The 26,526-nt window shown below is 36.2% G+C and overlaps 1 protein-coding gene across 1 annotated transcript; it reads right to left on the bottom strand.

Moving 5' to 3' along the window:
* On the bottom strand, positions 1–24,746 carry LOC129261404 (protein ABHD13-like). Its single transcript, XM_054899473.2, has 8 exons — positions 24,338–24,746; positions 19,853–20,318; positions 18,431–18,662; positions 17,033–17,133; positions 16,402–16,652; positions 13,917–14,021; positions 8,811–8,918; positions 1–3,183 (listed from the first exon to the last, which is right to left on the bottom strand). The coding sequence occupies exons 2-8, from the start codon at positions 20,163–20,165 to the stop codon at positions 3,046–3,048; spliced, it is 1,248 nt and encodes a 415-aa protein (XP_054755448.2). The 5' UTR covers positions 20,166–20,318; positions 24,338–24,746; the 3' UTR covers positions 1–3,045.
* Positions 24,747–26,526: the final 1,780 nt, after the last annotated feature.

The following is a 26,526-nucleotide window of genomic DNA, read 5'->3' as shown; positions in this document are numbered from 1 at the left end:
TTCAGCCACATAATCTTATATTGATCTTGAATAGCTCAACTACAAAGTTTCAATGATCTTGTTTCTCCTAATGTCACAATAAATTTACATTCATCTGAAATAACAAGGTGAGTCAAGATCCATTATATTTAGCCTGCGCATTTACAACTTGAGTGCAACTACACCGACGCAGCACAGCGGACCTCTCATGGTCTCATTCACTGCAGTCGGGTAGAGGCCGTGCGCAGCCTACCCTACCCAGGAACTGGTTATCATTAGCTCGAGAGGCCTAAAAGTTACATTGTAGGACTAGGTTCGGCAACGTGAAAACTGGTCTAGATTACACATCAGCAAGGGCTAGGTCTACAAGTTAAAGAGGGATATAAAACAAATATATCAGGCGTTTCCTTCGAAAGCATAGTGGGAATTATTAATCCTTGGTTGGACTAGCAATAATAACTATTTTTCCTTGGGGCTTCGCCCCTTGGAGAAAATAGTGATTGCCAGTCCAACCTCGGATAAATAATTCCCGCTATACTTTCTCAAAGCCTGATATATTTTTATATTATAATAAGTCTTTATGAAATAGGACCCCACTCAATACATGTTCATATATGTATAAGAAACAAACATATGAAATAGTTAGTATACATGTAGGAGTGGTAAACTTAATAATAGCCTCAATAGGGTAGGCCAATTAGTTTATCATGTTATTGTTGCTATTTGCAGCAACATTATCTCAAATTCCATACCCTCATATCAACATGAAGTACTTGGAGATATTTTTTAAAATATTTTAATATAGATTTTTTTTCTAGTTACTGAAGTAGAAACATAAATACTTACAAAAGATGTGAAGTCTACCCTGATATCAAATTGTTACCATAGCAGGAAAAATAGGAAAAAAAGCTTGATGAGATGCTTGCAAACATGAACATTATTTGCAAGCTTTCCATCAAAGTAATTTTAGAGTTTTTTTTTTTTTTAGATTTTAGAGAAAAAAGAGTGAATTTTGTCAAATTTGTATTAAGAAATCATAGATGAACATGAATGATACTGTCAAAAATATGTCTTTGATATCTATGGTACAGAAATGCACAATCTGTCATCTAAAATCGTATGTACACAAGACATTGGAGAGGACCTGTATCATCACTGGGCTCTAATAAACTGGTATCTCAAAGTATGAAAATTTCAAGAACAGTTCAGAGAAAAAGTTGCCTTTAGAGGAATGACATACATGTTTTAAGTGGCATTATTTGTTTGCCTAAAAATGGGTCTATTCTGGAATAAGATTGTTTTTCAGACAATAGGATGTTTCCACCTTTCCACCATACATGTATATCTGAAATACAGCTTTTTCTGAGACCAATGATGATTATGCCACTATATTGCTCGTTGATGGATCAAACAGATCCATCAACGAGCAAATTCCATAGAATAATCCACCATTTTGTAACAAAGTCTGACTCACTATTTCCTCAATTTTTACTTCACTACACAAAATACTCAAGCCATGATCGTTTGAGAGCATTACACCTTATCACACAAAGTACTAAGTTAGGAATGGATCATTTTGGGATAGACCCACATACAAAAGGGGAGGGGGCGGACATACTTCACTGAATAGCCCCGTCTTACAAAGAGATGCGATTGATCCGATCAATCCTCAACTACATGTATATGGAAATCCACCAACGTCATAATTTTTTCTACAGGATATTTGCACAATGTCCTTTGTGAACAAAAAGAAGCACACTGAAGTTTCAAGAAAACTATCAGTGTATGAATATACATTATATCTAGAAAATATATTGAACAAGCATGTGTTTTAGATAGTTGCTGGTTTTCCATAGTTGTGGTTGATTGGATCAATCGTAACTCTTTGTAAGATGGGGCCAAGATCTTTCCACTCTAATTAGATCATATGCTCCCATCTATTTTCTATTTCATTTGACATCAAATGGTACTACTAATGAAGGTTGAACCAAACATCTTCATTATCATGCTTACATTCACCTCCCTATCCTCATACTTATCTACTATACTGGCCAAGACGTAAAATTTATGAGTGTTCACAGTCGTGTCCAAAGCCAGTTGGATTACTCTCATTGGTTTGGCAAAGCTCCAAGGTCTTGGTGCTATTCACAAAAATGTTCATGACAAAAATTTAGGCTTGACACTAATACCACTTTCATACTGACAGCCGAGGTGGAGTTACTCCGGAGTCAAGAAGGAGTTACTCCACTTTGGAGGGCAGTATAAAAATTCTCGGTTTATTTTGACCCGGATTCAAAGCAGATTACTCGACCCACTTCAAGAAGAGGGTTACAAACGGAGTTAGTCCACATCGGAAGTGCGGTATCACCTATCTTGCACGTAACTTCATTAATTTCCGCATGGGGGAGATTCCGCGTGCCACACATATGGCACGAACTCGCTTGGAAACCACGGAAACGACTGCGGATACACCGCTGTGGAGCTTGCCAGTTTGAAAGGGGGTGTAATGTCAGTCAACAGTACAAGTGTATCAACTCAATCGAGAGTTACTCCGGAGAAACCCCACTTCGCCTTCAGTATGAAAACGGCCTAAAGTCACACTTAACTCTTGTGGAAACACACCCCAACATACAGTCTTCTGGTTAACATCCTTGATTGCTTCAGTCATACTGGATTGCCCACACCATTCTGTAAGTCAAAGCAATCTAGATGACCCTAGGGTTGTCTTCTCGATTAGATCGCTCAAGCCATTCACAAATCCACTGGGCTGCCCCCCCCTCCCTCACCCATCCATCCTGATCTTTCAAGGATCGGACCCGCTCAGGAAAATGACACTGAACCGAGCCTGAGACATTCCATTTCATCGATACCGTTTTGAACCAGGGCCTTTGGCGTGAAACTTACCAACCATCACAGTAACTTTGCCATAGAGTGGTCACGACCAACGACACGCAACAGCCATACCAAACCAAAGGATATCATGGAAGTAATTTACACTGGATGGCGAAGGATTTCTATGCAACCGGAGTGAGATGGATCTGAGAACTAAGAGCTGTTTGAGTATCATTATGCATTGAAGGCTACGGATGCATTGGAAGGGACTGCACTTCCTGAGAGTGGATGATGGTGTTGATGATGATGATGATGTGGGTGGTTAGAGTGTGGAGGGTTGTAGCTGCTATCTCCTCTTCTACTGCCAGGGACCTGGAAAATGAGAGAAACAGAGATTTTGATATTAAGGATGAGGGCCCCGTTCATAATAAAGGACTTGCAACTGTTGTAACTTTGCCATTACGCCAACTACCATGGAAACCTTGATTATCATTGACTGCTGAGTCCTGTTACCACGGTAGTTGCCATTATGACAAAGTTAAAACAGTTGTAAGTCCTTTATGAAACGGGCCCCTGGTGTGTGTCAGTTTTCATAGGGATTTTGAATTAATATCACTCCACTCAAATGTGCTTAAAGATCAAAATGTCAACAATGTAGTGCTGCAAGTCAGGCGGCATGTTCGGGTTCGGCAATTTTTTTCCGAACTTTGGTTCGGTTCGGGGTTCGGCTATTAATGCCAAAATTAAATTATTAACATAAATAATGAAATGCCGACCCTTGAACAGTTATTCTTGACAAAGATCTGTCATATATTTATAATAAATTTTGTTTCTAAAAACAATAGTTATAAAAATTGTTGCATAACTTTCTTTTATTTATTTTAATCTTTAAACAAAAATAAGAGTCATTTCTACTTTCATTTTTAAAATGAAATAAAACAAAGAAAAAATATTGATAATGAGTGAATCAGGACAGAAATGGAATTACAAAGATCACATTTTTTTTCATGATTATTTCATGTAGCTATGATCATGATTGATTACAATGTCATTGCAAACGCTGCACGCAGCTTCTCCGATTGGAAATTGTTGATCAAGAATGTCGAAACAGTAGACAAACAACCTCCACTCAACTGTTATACTGGTAAAATTCACATTCCAAAGAATATGAAATGTTTTAGAAAGTCCCTATTTTCTGAAAAGTGGTTAAATCTGGCCAATCAATTACTTTAAAAAGATAAAATATCACTCCATTCTTGGTCCAGAAAGATCGACGCTACGTGACTTCAAACATATTTCCAACACGAAAATGAGTACATGGGACTGTACTGTGTATTTTAGTGTTGTGAAATCACTCGGCGTTGATCTTTAGAACCAAGATGGAACTGATAATTTATCATTTCATTTTCAGTAATTGACCAGATTAAACCACTTTTTAGACAATATTGACAATGGAAAAACGTTTTCGAATTCGGAATACAAATTTTACCTGTATAATAGCAACTGAGAGCAGGTTGTTTGGACTTCCTGTTTCAACTTTCCTTACAAACCCAGGGGCCGCGGAACCGGGGGGGGGGGGGGGGGGGGGGGCTGGGGGGCTTCAGCCCCCCCCACTTTTTTCCAAAACCGTGTACAAAAATGTAAAAATGACCATATGATTGTGATTTTTAGCATGGTCAGCCCCCCACTTTGGCTCAGCCCCCCCCATTTGAAAACCGTTCCGCGGCCCCTGCAACCATTTCCGGAACGTGATCAGGGAACATGCATTGATTTGGTTTGAATTTTTATCTTTTCTGTTTTTTCTACCCTCATTCCTTCATCTCTTTTTTATTTATCTTTTATCTTAATATGAAAATTTCAGAAGGTGAAATATACTTTACCATTACTTTGTCTGTCACAAGGAATTAATTTATGTATTGTCTTTTTCTTTTTTAAAATACAAAACAATTACATCTACGTCCGATTACAATCACGATCGATTACAGCAATACGTAATTCAACTACACTTTTGAACTGTGTTTAGCTTAAAATGTTCCCACATTTTATGAAGAAAAAAATAAATTCATGTTTATAAAAATATTGAAACTGATAAAAATTCAATCAAAGACGAGACCGAAGCTGTCATACTTTGTCATTTATGAGGAATGAATTAATGTCTGGTCCTTTTCTTTATTAAATACAAAATAATTAGGTCCGATTACGATCACGATCGATTACGACAATATGTAATTAATCACGCTTTTATACCGAGTTTAGCTTCAAATGTCCCCTCATTTTATCAAGAAAAAATATATTCATGTTAATAAAATATTTTTAAGTTGATAACAGTCCAATTAAAGACGAGATGGGAGCTTTCATAGTGGATTTTAAAAATATTTTGGGTGGAATTCTTATTGTGCACAATCACTAACCAATAATTTTATTTTTATTTTACACTTAAATCTATGTAGTCCCCACGTACGTGCATAGCGCCAACTTAATGTGTTCCGCCATCTTGCTTGTTGGTTGCCGATAAAATGCGCATTTTCAGATTTTTTTACACTCAGTCATTAGCCGTGACTGAAACATTGACCAATCAAAAACTAAGATTCTACAAGAAATATGAATATTCATATACGAAAGTATAAACATAGATAATTCAGTTTTATGTGAAATTTAAACCCAATACTTCAAAATAGGGTAAGTTTTATGTCTCTAAAATGACCCTTAAAACCAGAATTTTATTCTTAAAAAATAAGGATTTTTCCAAGTTGCCATGGTAACGCGGCCTGAGATAAAAAATCTTAGTAAATACTTCATTTTAGTGATCGAGGATGCATTTGTTCACGGTATATGTCTACATAAGTTATAACATTTTTTTCCAGACCATGGATGAACTTTCAAAAAGAGAAATTTTAGGCAAGTTTTTACGATTTTCGGCAATTTTCTGACACAGGTACATTGAAGACGTAATTTTTACAGAATTAGAAGAAGACATTGTGGATTTTCCTAATTATCACGACGGATATGCAACTTACTTGTAAACAAACCAAACAAAGTCTATGATACATTTTCGATAATACGAAAAGAGACATTCAAGTCTCTGATTGAGAGCCGTAGATTGAACATTCGCACGGCGCAATGGTAACGTTTTCGCCGAATTCGTCGGGGCGAAAACTCCAAGCGAGCCGTACCACTCACCAGTCCCGAATGCTGCGCTGTATGTTTGATGATATATCTGGTGCCATTTCGTGCTTATAAATTTGTTTTTTCTACAATGCCACTATCTCATTAAAATTGTTTGTCATGATAACATTGGAAATATTATCGTTTAATGGCCCAAAGGATCGACTGTCATAAAAGATACTTTGAAATATTGTCAGAGAGTGATTAGTTAGGTGATGTTTATGGTCAGAATTTAGTCTTGGCTTCGGGTGAACTTACGCGAACGCGGTCACTTGCTCACGGGGCGAGTCGGCCTGGCCCTTTGGTGGAAGGCCGTTGGGCAACGTGCAGTGCAGCTAGAGCAGAGTTGGGGAGTTAGGTAAAAATACTTTGAAATAAGTTATCTGCAAATATTTTTGTCTTATCCCTTTGGATTAGAAATTCAAATTCTCAAAGTTGAAATCCAATTTTAGACAGTGACATAACAAAGAGTGGTGCTGTAGCTGTTAGGGGGGGGGGGGGGGTCTTGCATGCCCCCAATTCACGAACAAGAAAAGGAAAAGGAAAGAGAATCTTGCGAAATTGTTTAATTGGATTTTTGTAACAAAAACGTCGAAATTATGCTCATGTCGCTTGCTTGCAACTATATACTTTTATAAATTTTGCCCGATATGCCATATCGTATACTGGTATTGGTAACCCTCAATTTTTTTCGCTCGTTACGCCACTGATATAACAGCTACTTTAGTCTTTATGCTAACATTATTTGGTTGCGGGATCAAAGCATCAGCTACAGCTAAACATACTTTATGCCTGTTCAACTTCCAATTAGGTTTAGGTCTGTATTTATGAGATGTTAAGATCTATGGGTGCCTTTATTATTTTCATTTTCAATTAAAACAATTATCATTAATTATGTATTAATTTAGTATTAACCTCCATGATACATTTTATTGTGTTAAAATCATACAATTTCTGTTATATTAAGCCCTTTTAAAAACATGCTCAATAGCAGACCCCCCCCCCATATATAAACACAAGAGAAGTGTATATAGAATTAATTGACCCCCCCCCTAGCTCCCCTATTGAGGACAAAATGAAAAAAATGCTCAAAATAATCGACCGCCCCCCTTTTACGAGGCATCATGCCAGCTGTCGGTGGCATGATGTCTTCATTGACTTTTTTTTTGCTTGTAAAAAAATATTGAAGAAATAGGGGCTACTCTAAGTGTCCCCTATGAAAATCGATCTGGATCTGCAAGTGCATGGGGCTGCGCCCTCTCCAACGTCATAGCTACCCCATATCTTTAGGTTCTAGCTCTCATCTTTTTCAGCTCCCTGATTTTTTGGAAGAAAAAAAAAACGGGGCGAAAGAAAAGAGTGAAATAAATCAAATACGATTAATCAAAATTTGAGTTGTTTGAAAGAACTTATCAGAAAAACTAAATTAAATTCTACAACCATGAAGAATAACAGCAATCTTGATTAATTCTGTTTGAATTTTTTTTTTTTTTTCAAAATCAGAACCAATCAACCTTTTCTGATTATTCTGTCACTTTCCATATTTTGGAGAAAAAAAATAAGGTGTTCATCGACGCCCTGTACTGCATGATGAAACTGTATCCCCACTCGGCCCTCTTAACTCCCCCCCCCCCCCACTCGCCCTCTTAACTCCCCCCTCTCTCTCTCTCTCTCTCCCTCCCCCCCCCCACCACAAAGCCCCTTGCTCATTTCTCTTATCTCACCTTGACCTTAATTAATTAATCTTAACTATCTGGCGGTACAGTCAAACGTGACTGGTCGCCATCATAGTTTCATCCCCAACAAACACGGAACAAACAATAAGTTTGATTAACAACAATTCTGTTTTTCGACCCAACATCATTCCTTTCAATACGCGTAAGGCCATACGTGGGCATGCACAAACAACGTGGGTTAACAAAAACAGACCCGCGTTCGGACTGAAATTGTGATTAAAATAAAAATGTTATAAATAAAAAAAAAATATTGGTATAATAAAGGATATTTGATTAACGGAAAAACATCCATCGCTAATTCATAGGAATTCTGGAAAAGATTTGAACGAGGTTTTTATCAACGGTAATCAAGAGGAATTAGTGTATGGATGAATGGCGTTCGAGCGTTAGCCAGTGAGGGCGCGGGCCAAATCTTGCAGTATGGCGTCGTCCATTAAGCTGACGTTAGCCAGCGGCGACTGCACGTACGTGTCCCCGCTATTATGCATTTTAATTAGCTATATTACTGTGCCTTTTTTTTTTTACCGAACTACCGAACCAGGCCTTTGCGTTCGGTTCGGTTCGGAAGTGCCAAGTTCGGCGAGCTTCCATTCGGTTCGGCAGTTCGGCTACAGCACTACAACAATGGAGCCTTGTGTCACATTTGGCTTACCATAATTTAACCACAACTATGAATGTATGATAAACAAGAATTCAGAATACAAGCCAAAGCATTTTAGTGAACATATACCCAGATTTGAAATTAAAATAGATTCAAATAAAATATAATTCTTACAATAAACTCATAAAATACAAAAAAAAAGCAGCATGAAAACCCCCAATGTTCATCATATGATGCAGGTAATGAGAAAATTATCTCAAAAATAAAATTTAATGGGTCACCTTGGCATATCATTACTAGTTTTTGTAAAACAAGTACTTATACCGGTATTATGGTAATTGACTTGAATATAATTGATACTATTTTGATATGTAATTTCAATTTTAAAGGGATATGGAATAACTTGAATTTAATCATATATCAAAGATGCAATAGAGACTATGCAAACCATCAATGAAACCATAATAAGACAATTGATATGATGGTGATGTACTTACTTTCCATATATAGTCTCTGATTGTTTGGAAGTAGTTCTCACAATGCCACGTCTCGTTGTGTGTCCCTCCGGTAAAACAATACATGAACTTCTTTGGAGCTCTACATCTCTGTACAACAAAAAAAAAGAAGAGTTTCAGGTCAGATGATCAAGGTCAGAGGTCATTTAGAATATTGCAACTATGCTACTGGGGTCTGCTAAATGACATTTGGTGGCAGGGTTGGGCTCGATTACTAGTCTAGGTAATTGATCAATTACGTAATTAATTACATTTACAATAAACTTAACTGATTCATGATTTATAAATTTCATGACTTTTTCATGTCAACTGCTTCAGCATCAAAGATTGTAGGCAGAATCTGTGCTCTTTTAACATAAACCTTCATTATGTCAGTTTCTATGTAACTTAGAATTATGTTGAAAAAGGTGGTGCTAGTATATACAGAATACAAATTGATTTCATTTATGACTTTCTAAAGTAATTGAAATTTTTGACAAAAGTAATTGGTAATTGTCATTGAAAAAAATGTAATTTAAATTGAAAAGTAATTGTAATTGAAAATTTCTTCAATTACATAATTGTAATTCTAATTGAAGAAAGTAATTGAGCCCAACCCTGTTTGGTGGACACCAGTACTGCAGTTCCAATATAAAAATTTTCTATTAAAGTTAGAAACCATGCATAGTATTGAGTTATGCTGAAATATCATGATTTGAGTCACAACTTGACCCAGGACCGAACTGCCGGTCATTTCAAATAGCTTCAGCCCATCTCAAATATTCCCTGGTTCGTGTTTCATAAAGAACTTTGTCAGTTATGGATCACTTTACGTACAACTCGTGGCCCGTTGTACCAAATGAAATACATGTACCACATTTTGTTTGTGGAAGTGGATTTCCTATACCAAAGTATGTTGCCATCAATGTTTCACGTCATGATGATAGTTTTTCAACTGATAGTTATCAATCAAATAACTGTGCTTATGAAATTCATGCTGATATTCTTCGGAAATATAATAGTCTTAAAATTGCCCATATGAATGTTCGAAGTATTTTTGGTAAACTTGATGAAATTAGCTTTCTATTAAAAAAACTAGAACTTGATATCTTATGTATATCCGAAACGTGGTTGAGCAATGCAATAAAAGATGGTATGATTAATATCGATAATTACAGTTTATTAAGATTAGATAGAAGTAGTAAACGTGGAGGTGGAGTATGTATGTATATTCGTAGTACTTTATCTTTCTGTCGACGGCATGATTTAGAGCATGATTCCCTAGAAGCATTATGGATAGAATTAAAATTAAAACACGAAAGTTTGATTATAAGCTGCTTATATACATGTAGACCTCCAAATTCTCAGTCCGAATTCTTTGATCATTTATTCAATGTCTTAGAATTGGCATCAATTGACAATAAAAGATTGTGTATACTTGGTGATATTAATATTGATTATTTTGATACCAAATGTAGTGGGAAAAAAAATATTGATGACATGGAGAACCTTTTTCTTCTAACTCAACTGGTAAATAAACCCACAAGGGTAACTCTGACAACATCCAAATGTATTGACCATATTTTTTCAACTAATCCTAATGATCATTTAATAACAAATGTTGCACCGATTTCTCTCAGCGACCACTACTTGACTTATACATGTCTTAATTTTAGTAATGAGTCTACTAGCCATAAAACAGTGCATTTCAGAAATTATAAAAAATTTGACCAAAAGTTATTTCTTGATGATTTATCCAAAAGTTCAATATGCAATGATAATTTTTCGTGCAACGATGACATAAATACCGTATGGAAGAGTTGGAAAAATATTTTCCTTGATATATGTCATAAACATGCTCCCCTTAAAGTTATCAGAGTTAAAGAACGTTACTCTCCGTGGATAACTGGTGAAATTATTGATCTTATGTACCGGCGTGATTTCTTGAAAAGAAAATATTGTAAATCCAAAGCGGTAGATAATCTTCATCATATTAAAGAATATCGTATTGTAAGAAATCAAATTACTAAATTAATAAGAAAATCTAAACGTCAATACTTTTCCGAGATTTCCACTAAATATAAACATGATCCAAAGAAATTATGGAATGAACTTACTTTGATGACTGGAAATACAAAAAGCAAAAATGATGTTCCAGCTGAATTAGACTGTAACACAATGAATGATTATTTTATTAATGTAGGCAAAAATTTTAATTACAAAGAAAAGGATATTAACTGGAACCAACCACAGTGTATATATGAATTTGATTTTGAGCATGCTAAACCTGATGAAGTGTTAAAACTGCTCCTGAGTCTGTCATCCACAAGTAACCTAGATGTTATGAATTTTGATTCTAAACTTCTACGTTTAGCTGCACCTCTTATTTATAATTCACTAAGTCAAATTTTCAATTTAAGTTTATTGTCAGGTATAATCCCGGACGACTGGAAAAAGTCAAGAACAACACCTATATATAAGGGTAAAGGATCAAAATCAGATAAGTCAAACTATAGACCAATTTCAGTCGTTTGTCATATTTCCAAATTAATTGAAAAAACTGTTCAAAAACAACTTCTCGCTTATTTACAAAAGTTTGATCTTATCAATATTGATCAGTTTGCTTTCATTCCTAACCACTCAACTGTCACCTCCTTACATAGAGTTATTGACGATTGGTATGGGGCATTCAATGAACGTGAAGTTGTCGGGGCATGCTTCCTTGACATTTCTAAATGCTTCGATTCAATCGATCACAAGCTATTACTATTCAAATTAGAAAAATACGGCATTACTCGTACTTCATTGAAATGGTTTGAATGTTATTTAAGTAACAGAAAGCAAATGGTCTGTTGCCATGGTGAAATGTCATCATATAAAGATGTAGATATCGGAATTCCGCAAGGGAGTGGGCTTGGCCCGGCTCTTTTTCTCTTAATAATTAATGATATTTCTACTTGTCTCAACAGTGGTGAATGTAATATTTTTGCTGATGACGTGGTAATTTATGATTATGGTTCCGATGTCAATGAAGTTACTTTAAAAATGCAAAAGAATATCGACAATGTTAAAAAATGGTATGATAAAAACCACTTAAGTATAAACGTCAGTAAGACAAAGGTAATGCTGTTGAGAAATAGGTCTTATTCATGCGATAAGATTAATATTTTTATTGATAATAATTTGGTAGAACAGGTGAAATTTATTAGATACCTCGGTGTTGAAATTGATGAAAATTTGAATTGGAGTTCGCACGTTAATCATATATCCAAAACATTAGCCTACAAGATATTTTCACTCGGTAAACTGAGACAATTTTTGAATAAATCCCTCCTTAACACTCTTTATATGACAAATGTTTTGCCAACTTTAGATTATGCCATTTCTGTTTGGGGAAATTATATTGGTAAAAGGGAACTAGATCACTTAACACGATTACAAAAAAGAGCAGCACGCTACGTTACAGGTAATTTTGATTATGTTAACAGCCGTGGTGAAGATCTCATGAAGGAACTCAAATGGCCTACTATTGAGCAAAGACGTGATTATTTTTTAGCCAATATTATGTTTAAGTGTATACATGGAATGGCTCCTATCAGATTATGTAATAACATTGAGTTGGTAGTTGATAGGCATGACATAAGAACTAGAAATTGTGATACACTCAATGTTTTACCACCCAAACCGAATTTGGAATGTTTTAAGAGGTCTTTTTTATTTTCAGGATAAAAAATCTGGAATAATTTACATTTTCTTCAAAATCTACCTTCAATTAACTCCTTCAAGAGAATGTATAAAAAGCTCTTCCAATGTTAAAGGGTAGTGAAATCTTTGGAATAGGTAGGCTGGTGTCGAGGCGGAGGGGTCGAGGAGGCAGATCGGCGAGGGTTTGGGAGGGGTCGGACGGGCGGTGGGACGGTTGTGGGCGTTTGAATGTTGCGATCACTGTTGCTGTGGGGATCCTCCCATTGGCGGTGCGACGGGGATGTGTGGTGTCGCATGTTAACAGCTTTCCCTTTAATGGACTGTGAGATGCCGGCCCAGGGGAGAGTTGTTCGCAGGTGGCATCGCACATCTTTGTTGCGTTGCCGGTGTGGGGGTCTCCGTAGCGTTGGTGATCGCATTGTTCGGGTGCTCGTGGCCTTCTCATTGTTTGTCCGATTTTTCTCGGGCTTTCGTTGGTCTGTTTCTTTGATTTTTCTGATTTCACACGGGCTATTTTTGTTCTAAGGGTTTCATTCTCCTCTAATACTTATCATATGAAGCATCATTGTGAAAGGTTGGGGTGATGTTATCAGATTATCTTGCCGTGATTACTTAACTAGTTCGAACTGAATTCCATTTTTTTATGTCATAATATAATTATTTACAGTATTTTGTTATCATATTTCAGTAGCTATGTAATCTCATTTTTTCAATGTCTTAACATAATTATTTACAGTATTTTTTAATCATATTTTAGTAGCTAAGTTTAAATATTTATATGTATTTTGCATCATGATATTATTGTAACTTTATATGTTTTTTATCCCTGTTAAATCAGGACATTGATGTAAAACAGCAATTTAGCTGATCTTTTTATCCTGAATAAATATTTTCTAATAAATAAATAAATAAATAAATAAATAAATAATAAATTTCTGAATTTCAGCATTTTTCTGACATATTTTGTTAGAGCACGATAAAAAAATCTCCATCGCGGGTTTGAGACTGTGAGTGACCACAATATACTGAAACAGCAAAAGCTGCTATAGTTATGTACAAAGTACTAAAAAACCTGAAAATAGCTGAAAAATCCATATACCAAATTTTACATGAATTGATTCATGGTGGCCCACAGGAATGGCCTAATGAATAATAGCTTTGCATCTTCAAATTTTGACGGTATGAAGAAGATTTAGTCTTTCACATTAATTCAATTTTCTAATTTTTAGTTCTTGAAAACCAAGGACAAGGACCCAAGCTATTATTTTAGCTATCTACAGATAACCTTCCCTGGCGACGAATTGTTGGTTTTAGGGTGGCAGGTTACATGTCTAGATTAGACAAACATGATAACAGCAAACTGAGAATAATTTCTATATAAATCATACACAATAATTTTCTTACCATAAATAATTCTTTCATCATTTTAGGGGGTACTAGCTCATCTACAGTACCGGCTAAGAACATGGTTGATGTGTGTATAGATGATACTTTCCTATTTGATAAAAACTGGGAAGGAAATAGGTTGAGATTAGTTTACTTGAAATGACAGTCAAGACAGCTGTTCATGTACACAACAATAAAGCAAACAGGAGGGGGGGATGTTTCACAAAGATTCAAGTGTGACTTAGAGTCACACTCAATTTCACAGTTGCGTGCAGTATAAAATGATGACGGGTGTTGCGAAGGGGGTGTGGTGTGTGTTTGTGTGTATGGGTGTGATAGTGTGTAAGTGTGCAGTATCGTTATACAGGGATTATCTCAGTAATTCAAATTAATCAATACAAAAAAGTATCTGCGTAATATCTTACCCTATAATGATGTTATTTTCTGTATCATGCCCTCATACTGAAGATACTTTGTAAATTTTTATTTAGCATTCAATTAGAATTTTTAATTATTTGTATTAACTTACCCATTTGTATTATTACCTAGTAAGAATTACGATTATTATGTTTTATGTGTTATCAATGTATTAAGGTTGGGTGCCTTTTTCTTTGTATACATGTATGTCATTTATGGCACGGCCCAAATGCAAATCAGACTCTGTATCTGTTTATCTATCTATCTATCTATCTATCTATTTATCTTTCTATCTATCTACATATCTATCTATCTATCTATCTATCTATCTATCTATCTATCTATCTATCTATCTATCTAATTATCTATCTATCTATCTATCTATCTATGTATCTATCTACATGTATCTATCTATCTATGTATCTATCTATCTATCTTTCTATCTATCTATCTATCTATCTATCTATGCATCTATCTATCTATATATCTATCTATCTATCTATGTATCTATGTATCTATCTATCTATCTATCTATCTATCTATGTATCTATCTATCTATGTATCTATCTATCTATGTATCTATCTATCTATGTATCTATGTATCTATGTATCTATCTATCTCATCCATCCATCCATCCATCCATCCATCCATCCATCCATCCATCCATCCATCCATCCATCCATCCATCCATCCATCCATCCATCCATCCATCCATCCATCCATCCATCCATCCATCCATCCATCCATCCATCCATCCATCCATCCATCCATCCATCCATCTATAATCACCGTTTTAGTCAGATCATGCTCAGAGGGAAATACACTCTTGCATATTAATCAATGAGATTGCATGTTGAATATCACGTGCATGTCAGCACTAAGCATGACTTTACATTACACTTAAATCTTTGTGAAACACCCCCAGACTTACAAGTGCATACCTGCCAATTTTTTAAAATGAAAAAAAACAAACCCATCTTACTGAAACAAAAGAAAAAATCTTATTTGCGGGCAATTACACAATACTATGGGATATTTGTTTTTGGTGCTAGGCGTAATAGGCCCTCATACTACACAGGCCAATCATGTAGACCAAATTTTGTTTAAATACAACCTATCGAGATATAAAGATACTAATTTGAAATATCAACTTTGGTAAAAGAAATATAGCCTTCTTGTAGTCTTTGTAAATACTTTATTCCAGGCCCACTGAAACAGACATTTGCCATGTAGTTTGAAGTTTGGGTATAAAGTACAGGTGACTCTGCAAGCCAACACTCTTTGGGACCACAATAATATGTTTGACTAAGATAAATTCAACTTAGAAGATGAAAACACATTTTGCATATTCTGGTCATAAATAAATTGTTGATTGCCACAAAAATCAAACTTATGAAGAGTTTACTGTATTGCATTTTAAAGGGAATCAAACCTTGGTCATAAAATATTGTGTTAGAGAGAAGAAAAAATAAGTAAACATATATTGTTTAATGTCCTCATGAAAGAGAAATATAATTTGAAATAAAACTTTTGAAAAAAAAGAGAAAAATCTATGTTAGCCATTTTTGTATTGGAGTAAATAGACATCACAAATTTGACAAATTTTGAAGTTTCCATAGGTAGATTACCAATTCTTACAACTTTAGAATATTCATAAGTTTCTTATTGTTTGTTCAATATTGTTCACACTTTCAGCTATCTGCTATCTCATTTATCTTTTTCCTAAAAAACAACTTTTGATTTGGGTTAGATTCCCCTTAAATTCATGATTTAGAATTTTTGATTTCAGAAGGGAGGGAGTTCCATATAAATGGACCCTGGTAAATTATAGATTTTAAAAATAGTTGTGCAGACCATAGGAAAAAAAACTGAGAAAGTAAAAATATTGGGGCAAGGAGCAGGCAGTATTTAAGTAAAATTCAGTCAATCACCTTTGCGCATTGTCCAGGTGACCATAATAAGTAAGTTCAAATCCTTATGATATCATTTTGTACAGTAACAGGAAAAAAAAGGAAATCTTGGTTCAAAAGAGAAGACAGCAGGAGCATAGAATAAAGACCAAATAAATAACATTGCAAACCCTACCTTATTCTTGACTAAACAAAGTGGGATCCAGCTGACTGCTCCTGCAAATAAATGGCTACCCATCTCTTGTATTGAGGTGAAGGTGTTTTCTATGATAACCCCCTTTAACCTCCCTGTGTTCATCTTCTGTGATGCTATATGGATTGCAACAGCGCCCCCTAGTGATCGTCCAAAGATGAAGAGTTGCGTCGGGTCAATGTCTCTTCTCGTGTGAAGGTAGTCCAATGCGGATTGGGCGTCTGTGTATAGACCTATAAAAAGAGATTAAAGTTCCAGTTATAAATTCATAGCCCATCAATAAAAAGATCGTAAAAACAAAAATACACATATTTAACTACAATAAAAAGCATGTAGAATGAAAGAGTACATACGATCCCTAAATTATTCATTTTCTATAAAGGCCTTTCATACAGTACTATGTATGCTACATATTTTAAGTAAAGGGTATTTGCAACATTTGAAAAATTAGTGAGGGCTTAATTTCACTATTCTGTAATCAGGGATTCCCAGTTTTGATTTTTCCATTTAATACACATACATTAAAGGAGGACATTAGGGTGGATCGGCACTTGATATTAAATACAAAAACCCCATGCAGATAGAAAGTATTGATGAGTTTTTTTTCCCATACCTGATTCTGATGGAGTTCCTTCACTTCTACCGTACCCTCTGTAGTCAAGTAATAGGATATTACAATGGCACACTGTATAAAGCATCTTAGCATTAAATAATCTGTCAATAAAAATGAGAGAATTAAAATCAGTGATTGTGCACATGAGGTAATATGGATGCTCTTTTGACTTTGTGTGATCCGCTACAATGCTAGCACACTATATTACCTGGCATACTTTACAAATGTTATTAAAACATATAATTATTTTCTGGTGTGTCAAATGTTTGTGTTTTCATTCCAGCAAAAGTATCGATTGTCACAAAGCACAGATGCAGTGCATTCATGATATCTTACAGGGAATAATTTTCCTGGTATCGCATCGCAATATGCTCCACATTTTTGAAAGACTGCTATGCATCAAGTCTTTTATATAGCATATTTTACCTAGGACTGTATATAGTTGAGAGCTTTTCTATTATGACCAAAAATGCTATTCAAATTTGTAAAGCAAAATTATTCTCTGTCTTATTGTCCAAACAAACTTCTGACAACACTGTACAAGATACCTAGACAAAAAAAATGTAGTTGAGACAATGCATTGTGATGTTTTTCTTAACAAGACACTTATAAATTTCCAAACAAGCTGCCCAAATTGATGTAAATAAATGTCAAATGTGCATTATTTTTTATTAAAGTTTAAAGTCAATTAATATTTTGAAGTTTTCCTTAGAATCATCAAATAAGGAAAGTTCTGTAACAATGTAACAATGATATTGAATGATTGATTTTGTCAATGCACGTATTTTCAATACAATCCAGAACTTGAAAGTAACGAGGAATTCATTTCCCATAAAAATGTGAATGAATAAATGTAACAAAAATTAATAACTTGTGATGACAGAACTATCATAAATGACAAATATCTTGCCAATATTAATATCTATCAGTCAGTCAGTCAGTCGAGCGAGTGATCGATCAATCAATCAATCAATCAATCAATGTTGATCCCCATGGTGAGTGTTGCATACAGCTGTTCATAATTCAGGGTGATTTTACAAATTGACTCATCACCCTTACTTAGGAGTTAAATCAACAGAAATGATAATTCAGGGTATATTGTTTAGCAGAAGAAAGGGACACCAATTATGCATATTAAGGTACCTGAAACATATGATCAGCTTTATGAAATACCAACCTAGGGGGTGTTTCACAAAGATAATTTCAGTTGCGTGCTCCACACAAGGCATCATCTCACTGCCGTGTATCAATCAATCAGATCAAGTGTTAAATAACATGTGCGCATTGGCGTTTATGCATTTGAGAAATAACCCCCAGGTCTGGGTATGTACCAAACTTTCCTTTTGACTCTAAAACATGAGACTAATTATCAAGCATTTGTACCACTACTAGCATTACCTATGTCCAAGGTTTCCAGCGTTGCCATGGAGAAACAGAATTGTAGGTGATCTTGCCGCTCTGTCCGGAGGCTGCTTGAATAAAACTGCACTAATTTTGACCCAGTCTGATGTCTTTATAGTTAGATTCTCGTACGGAAGTTCCAAGATGGCTGCTGATGGGACGAAGACAGTTGACATCTTGGGGTTGTCAGGGAAGTACAGGAGGAAGTCTTGCATATTATATACCACAGCTGTAAATGGGAGAGAAGTTTGGGAGCCACTATCAATGTGTTTTGAATAGTAACTCAATTCCAGGGAATGAGAAATTACAGAGTTTTCTGTTTATCATAATTTTTACCCCCCCCAAAAAAAAGGAGAAAAGCTAACCATTAAATCATCAAAAGGTTGCTCTGTAAATAATGATATTAACAATAAACTTTGGGAATTTTAAAAAGGATTTTTAATCAAATATCTCATAGAATTTTATGAAAAGATTACCAAAAAATTTGATTGTACCAATTAAATGAATTGTTTTGGAACAAAACAGAGCACTGACAAAGTCAATAACCCTTTTCTGCATTAATGTGCCCATTGGTCTGTTGACATAAATCTAGGTAATTTAAATTCTGTGTCTCATGATCTTAGACTCACTTCAAGGGCTGAATCAAGTCGAAAAGGATTATTCCTCTTTTCTAATGGCATCTTGCCGATCGGAATCCAGCATTCAAATAAATGGATGTTGGGAATGGGCAAAATAAAGAGAGAGCTGAGGAAGGATACTTTACTGAGAAGATCTACAGTCATGAGGATGGACACAAATAACCCTAAAAACAGTCACAGTGGCTAAGTTCTGCACAACTGTATGCATAACTGGTGACTCTTTTTTTGTACTAGATCAAATTCTCAACAATACTGACCTTTTGCGATCATTTTTTGTTATTTTAAGGATTTGATTGCAATGTTTCTTATTTGTCAATATTTGACAAGAATTATAGAAAGTTGACTTTCATTATATTAAAACAGGAAATTTGATGCACCCCTTTCACCATACCTAAAGGGTCATCAATCGTAAGTAAAGTCATGCATAATTTATGAATGGCGTCATGAAACTGTTCCCTGGACTTACAATTTCATTGAAAGGAGATGGTCCTGTAACACAAAGGTTAGCAATTAATCGTACGCTTGATTTCTACAATTGATTGTACATTGAAACCAATGGAATCGATCGTAGAAAAATGTTCTACGATCATTGCTAAGCTTTGTGTTACGGGCCACAGAATTGACAAAATATGATTATGAGATATTTTTACCTCTTTAGCTTAGAATCACTACTCCTGAAGACTGTCAGGTCAAAAGTTATTTTCTTTCCATTTTTCAAAGACAATTTCTGGTCGGAATCCAGAATTTCCAATTAAAGTAATTATTAAGGAAGAAGACTTACTGAGAAGAGCTGCAAGCATGAGGAAGAAAACAATGACCCCTCCATACATCCAGAAGACCAAGACTACAATCAAGAGTTCCGCGACACACACCTTCCAGAAACGGAGACACACTCTCAGCAGCAACAGGATAAAAAAGCGCAGGATGGAAATCGCGTTAGACATTGCACTAGAGCGTCTTGACGATGCCACTGGTTGATGCGTGGAGGTGTTGCCGTTGGCTTCGGTCTGAGTATCTTCCAGAAGAGTACTGGTGGGATCCTCGCTACCGTTGATTTCTACTTCTTCATACCTGCCTCCATCATTCTCAGTCATAATGCACAGCCAAGGTCTGTGGTCTCTTACTTACCATGGCCTCTCTTAATAGATTTGAACTCTGGGATGTTGAAAGATGCCAGTTAAATCCACAGTGATTGCCTTTGCTCAAGTACAATTCTATTGAAAGTGTTCCTGCACAAATATCAAAACCTGTAATATAAAATAAATATGTAAATTTGTGAATAAGGGAGAGTAATTTTCTTTGTAACACTAAACAAATCTACCAACTAGACAACAGTCTTCGGTAATTCCATCAGGTTGGGTCCGAAAATTACAAGATGTCCATGTTACATACATGTAGGTATCAGCTATTCTTTTTCACAGCGAAGATCAATTCAGATGTGGCTAAGCATGCTAAGTTTTTAACTTTTTTATTTCAATGTGAGTAAGGTCTCCTATTATAGACATTCAATGTCCAGAGACTCCAACTCTCCTGCTTGAGTGAGATTTTATATCTCCCACACAGGCCCTGTGTCCCCCACTTAAAGGTAAATGCTAGTTTTGGTAACGATATCAAAATGAGTTCGTACAGAATCCAATGAAATGACCACCAAAGTGTCTGTTTGTATAAATAAAACGCATGTGCCAAAGGATTCTGGAAGAAATTGTGTAATTGCTGAGAAATCAGCAAATAAGCACAGGATTCGGGTAGAGCGTCGGGCCCGACGCTCAAAGCAATAATTATACACTGTCCCACGTGCGCTTATCTGTGTTGGGGAAGTTCAGTCTGAATATTATTCAGCGTAGATTTCAAGATTTCACAAAGTTCAGTTTAATGTAACTGTACCAGATCTAGATCCTCAATGATATACTGACAATTAAGCCTGGTTTTACAGACTTTCTCATGAAATCAGTGTTTACTGCAACTACTGGAATTTCTCTTTAAGATGTATTTTCTCCCTCCCAAACAAGTTTTAAAAACTGGAAATACTACGTGAAATAATTAGCGAAAGCAGTTAAATTGCTTATAACCAACTTGGAACAATCTTTCTCAAGAGATCATCATCAAGTAGCACATGACGCAAGATGGAAATGGAAATGTCAATTTTAAGGTGAGGTAGTATTTATGTCTTTATTGGTTGATACGAATAAAAGGTATCGCAAAAATGTATGGTTTTGTAGATGCTCATCAATTTCATATGCATTCATGAATAATGGTATATGAAAAGAAGTTTCATTTTTAAAAGCCAAAATGTATGATTTGATTCACTGAATTGTTATTTACTTAGTGCCATCATACATTGAAAAATTAGACTGAGATAGCACAAGACAAGAGCATCTACAACTCTAGAGCTTCCAGTGCCATTAAGCGGGCCCTGGCTGCAAGGGTCTTCGCACTCGTGATGTGTTTCGCACACATCAAGTTGGAATCTCCAGTTTGCTAGGGGATCCAGGTGGGAGAATATCCAGATCAGAAGGTGCTTGGGGTTGGAATCTCTTTGAGTGTCCTTTCCACTAATTAAAAAAACAAAAACAAAACCCCCCTCTAGCTCTTTCGTTCTCGTTTTCTTCTACTTATTTCCAGTTGGATTTGAACCTCTTGATCACAGTCCAATGTATCTCTAGTCTGTCGCCTAACTCACTGAGCTACTACTAGCAATTGCTGAAACTTTGAAAGCCAAGGGTTTCACAGTGATTAGACCGGCCCTATAACTTTGTCTTCTTGTTTGGCTGGCAACCAGTAAAGAAGTTATTATTTTTGCCACTGCTTTTTGGAGCTTTTTTATGTGAGTGTGTTTGATTTTTTTAAATCAAAATTTAATTTGATTTTTTAAAATCAAAATTTAATACGTGATTAAAAATAATAATTATTATTATAATAATTATTCATAATCAAGTTTCAAATTTTAATTTTTGTTAAATAATAATTTTTATCTATAAATTGTTCTTTAAAACGGCATTTTGTAACATCGCTAATCGAAGGTACGTCATAACGAAGCGGTTCAAGGGTCAAGCCTATTGTATTTGCTTTGTTGACAAATGGATCGAGGGATCTACACGAGATCGGTCTGGTAAGAAACCTCTCATTTTTCACATTCATAGTGAAATAATTTTTATCTCTTCATACGCATTAGTCGTATGAAGCTTCATAAATAAATAAAAAAATTAATACATACCGATTTCACCATCTGTTCATTGTTCATTGAATCACTCATCCTACGAACGAGGTTATAATATAACCTCGTTCTCGTGTGTATACACTAGCATGGCCAAAAAAAGCATCGACTATTTTCCTCCCCTTCCCTCACCCAAACATCATGACCTTATCGAAATAGATCAAGTGTGATACTTGACATAAATTTATATAACAAATTTCATCTAATTGCTGAAAATAATATGAAAAATGACTAAAAACTCACCGATTTTTCCACCTCTGGTGACCGTCACTACTCTTGGTTCGTTCAATGGTGTTTGATCGTGACAAATCGAAAAAGAAAAAAATATCACGAAGCCATAGAGGTTCATCCACCCTGATGGATGAAACACTACTCGTGATGCATTCTGGTAAACATGTCTCGATAGCCTCGACAGATTGGCAATTTTGTTTCGTCTAGATAAACATGTTTAAAGAATAAAAAAGTCCAAAAACTCCAAATGGCTATTTTGGGAGGCTTATCTATAATATTTCTAGTACTGTATCCAGAGCATCATTTGTCTGTTTTCCTCTTCCCTTACCCTTTCTTTCTTTTTTCTTTTGAGCGTAAATTAATTCTTTTGATTTTTTATTTCTTACTTTTTTTCTCAGTCTTTGTTCTTTTTTTTTTTTTTTCTTTATTTCTATTAAGGGGAACTCTCCCCTCCTCCTGAAATTTAAGGGGTATTGAATGTGTACCCCCCCCCTCCGCCGCCTGTGACAACAATAATTGTTGTGTAAAAAAAAAATAGTGAACAAAATATTGAGTGTCAGGCAGTGGCGTACCCAGGATTTTCCAAAGGGGGGGCCAATTCGTCCGCCAAAAAATTTGAAAAAAAAAAAAAAAAAAAAAAAAAGGTCTTCAAGTTCAAAAGAGGGGGCCACTTGTGGCTTGCACAGGGATCAGTTGTGACTCGTCAGGGGGGCAGGGGTACGTCCCTTGCATGAGTTGTGACTCGTCAGGGGGTGCAGTCTGCCCTCCCTGCCCCTTAGGTACGTTAGTGGTGTCAGGTGAGAAAAAGACTACAGTCCCCGGATCACGGAGCTTCCTATTATTATGCTTCACCGGAAACAGGTAGGAGCTTATTGTAACCAGCTCTGTGGTCGCCACTGTTCAGTGGCTAGCTTTCTTTTATTCAGCACAAGAGGGCGTGCTGAAATACTTACGTAGGAGACTATGGACCAGACGAGAATAAGGAAAAATTTCCTTATGATTTTACCCGATTTAGAAAGAAATCTTCAATTGAAGGACGATATTTGACTCATTGGGCATTGGAATCCTGTTTAAGTAGAACCAAAATCTGCATTTGGGTCAACACAAGAATTGGTAAGTCAGACTCTTTTACTTCGCGCGTTCCTACATTAGAAATGACAGTGTTAGCGGCACTGGTCTCAGATCAGTCCCACCCCGTACATTTTTCTGTATGGCGAATGGTCGGGGTGAACCAGTGCATTGAATGAGTGATCTAAAGTAAATATGAATTTCCTAGGGAAATCCATCCGGGTGTGTAGTTCTCGCTTATGCGTCTATGAGAAGAGTTTCAAGGCTCCGTGATGAAGAACTATATGTCAAAATATTAAAAAATATCATCACAGAGTCCTCAAGGCTAGAACCGTCCGATGGACTTTACTTTTAGTACCGGTACTCTTAACTTATTCTTTCCTTCCTAAAATAAAATATCTCTTATTCAATTGTCTTTTTCATGACAGATATATCTGACTTTTTAAACCCTTTCCTGTGGGGAGGGAGCTGAAGTCATTTTCGTCCGACATTGATGCACTTTACTCTCATGTCTAATTCTAACATTGTCATTTGCCATGGGGCGGGTCTCTAAAAATAATTTCATTTACGTTTCTGAACTTTCTCGTTTTTTCTTCCAGCACGACACAGATGACAGTATGTGGGGCAACGTGCATTGGCACAGCGCCACATAATCATGATAATCACAAGCATATATCTTGGCCTATATTATACTAAGTTATTTTGATATAATATTTCAGTATGAGCTATTTAATGGAAATTTGAATTACTTACGAAAACGGAGGGAGGTGTTGATCAATGACAATCGGTGATTTACAACCAACATGACCAAGAAAACTTGTTTTTAATCATCCAACCGTACCGCTGTCCGCGATCCGACGTCCACGGAAATCCTCCGCAGATTAAAGATTGTCTCCCTCTCGAGCTCTAGTAGCGTAAGGATTTGGCCAAAATCGTACAGAACTCACTCCAAATAAAGTCACAGATCCAATACAAATTTCCCGAAACTGAATCCCAAATTTTCCGATATTCATACATTTCCTGGATTTTTCAAGTTTGAGTTAAAAAAAAAAATCGGACAATAATACAGCGAGCCTAAATTTGGTCCAAGTGACCAAAATCATGATCAAGGAATTTAACAGTTTTTTCACGCCCTTTTTAAAAGGATGGTGTGCGCCTGACACTCAGGTCGCCCTAGCTCTGAGCTCTCTTGGTTTTGCATTATATATATCTTTTTGTTACTTAAGATTTATATTTATATTCAATGTCTGACAATTGTAAGCGATGTGATACTTTTGTGTAAAGCGCATATATAAATAACCATTATTATTAATATTATTATTATCATTATTTCCCTTCCCTTGTCCACAACTTGATGTTCTGTTGGTATATTATAACTACAGCAAGCGGATTTCTTCCAGAAATCTAGGGTTATTGTTCTATATTCTATCAAATGGGTCCTCTTCTCATTGTTCTCTTTTCTTTCTAATTCAAGACCTTCCGTAAGATATGAGCTGTTTCAAGTAAGCTTGCCTTCTGTATCGTTTCATTGGACACCTAGAACAGCCAGAAAGCTTCTGTGTCTTGTTGTCACAGTTCCTAAGGCTCCGATGACTATTGGTACTACCTTCATCTTCACCTTCCATATCCTTCTCAGCTCCCATATACTTCTGTATCTTTTCTTCCTCTTTACTCCTTCTTCTATTATTATTATTATTATTATCATTAAAAATAGGAACAAAGTTACGAGATGCCGTCCTCATCTGTACACTCGTAAAAAAACTACATTTCCTCGTTATGAACTAAAGTGGCACATTTTGTATCACACTCATTTTGATTTTTAATTTGAACTCAGGAATATTTCTATAATATGAAGCATGCGCGTATTCTGGGGGGGGGGGGGGTCGGGGCCCAGGCCCGGGTAGGCAAAAAAGGGGGCGCCAAAAGAGGAAGAAAAGAGAGGGAAAGAACAGGGGGAGAAAAAAAAGAAAGGAAAGAAGAGAAAGAGGAAAAAAGGGGGAAAGAAAAAGAGGAGGGTTAAAAAAGAAGAGGGAAGGGGGGGGGGGGAGCGCCGAATCCATGTTTGACACTGAGGGGGCGCCGAATTGATGTTCGACATAGAAGCGCCAAATTTATGTTCAACCGGGGGGGGGGGGGGTCGAGGGCGCCGAATTGATGTTTTACCAAGGAGCGACGAATGGATGTTAGACATAGGGGGCGCCGAATGGATGTTCGACATAGGGGTGCCGAATTGAAGTTTTATTTAGGGGCGCCGAATCGATGTTTGACATAGGGGGCACTGAATTGATGTTCGATCGAATTAGGCGCGCCGAATTAAAGTTAGACATAGGGGTGCCGATATGAAGTACGATCATAGGGGGCGCCGAATTGATATCCGACATAGGGCCCGGGCACCGAATTGACTTATTATAACTAAACTAGCTCCCATAATGCAGGGGATACAACCTTTGCAACAATCTTAAACGTAGGGATTTGTCAAGGCCAAATTCCTGTAAGATAGCGCGGGAACGGAGCGACCGCGTGCGAAATTTTGCATTAAAAAAATGCAAAAGTAGGCCAATTTAAGCACTTTGAGTGCAATCAAATAGCAAGCTACACATTAACAGTATTATTGACCATTGATGATTAAAAACAATATTTAAAGTGGGGGGGGGGGGGTGTTTCTCCCCCATTCCCCCGGGATTTACGCCCGTGCGAACAATGACCCTTGACCAACCCGAACAATGACCCTTGGATATGCAGTCATTAATTTAACTTTTATGATTCAATAAAATCCTACTGTGTGTATCGCCCGAGTACATCAAGTGGAGGTGCCGCGGCCGAGTGGTCTAAGGCGCCCTGAATATACACAATCATGTTAGTCGGGGTTCGATCCCCGGCCTCGACACCTCTGCTCATTTATCCTACATTCAAATAAATGAAAAATGCTATACGCTTTCTTG

The sequence above is a fragment of the Lytechinus pictus genome, chromosome 1 (assembly GCF_037042905.1).
Source record: "Lytechinus pictus isolate F3 Inbred chromosome 1, Lp3.0, whole genome shotgun sequence".
NCBI lineage: Eukaryota > Metazoa > Echinodermata > Echinoidea > Temnopleuroida > Toxopneustidae > Lytechinus > Lytechinus pictus.
The sequence above is the reverse complement of the archived record's forward strand: the minus strand, read 5'-3'. Positions and strand labels throughout refer to the sequence as shown.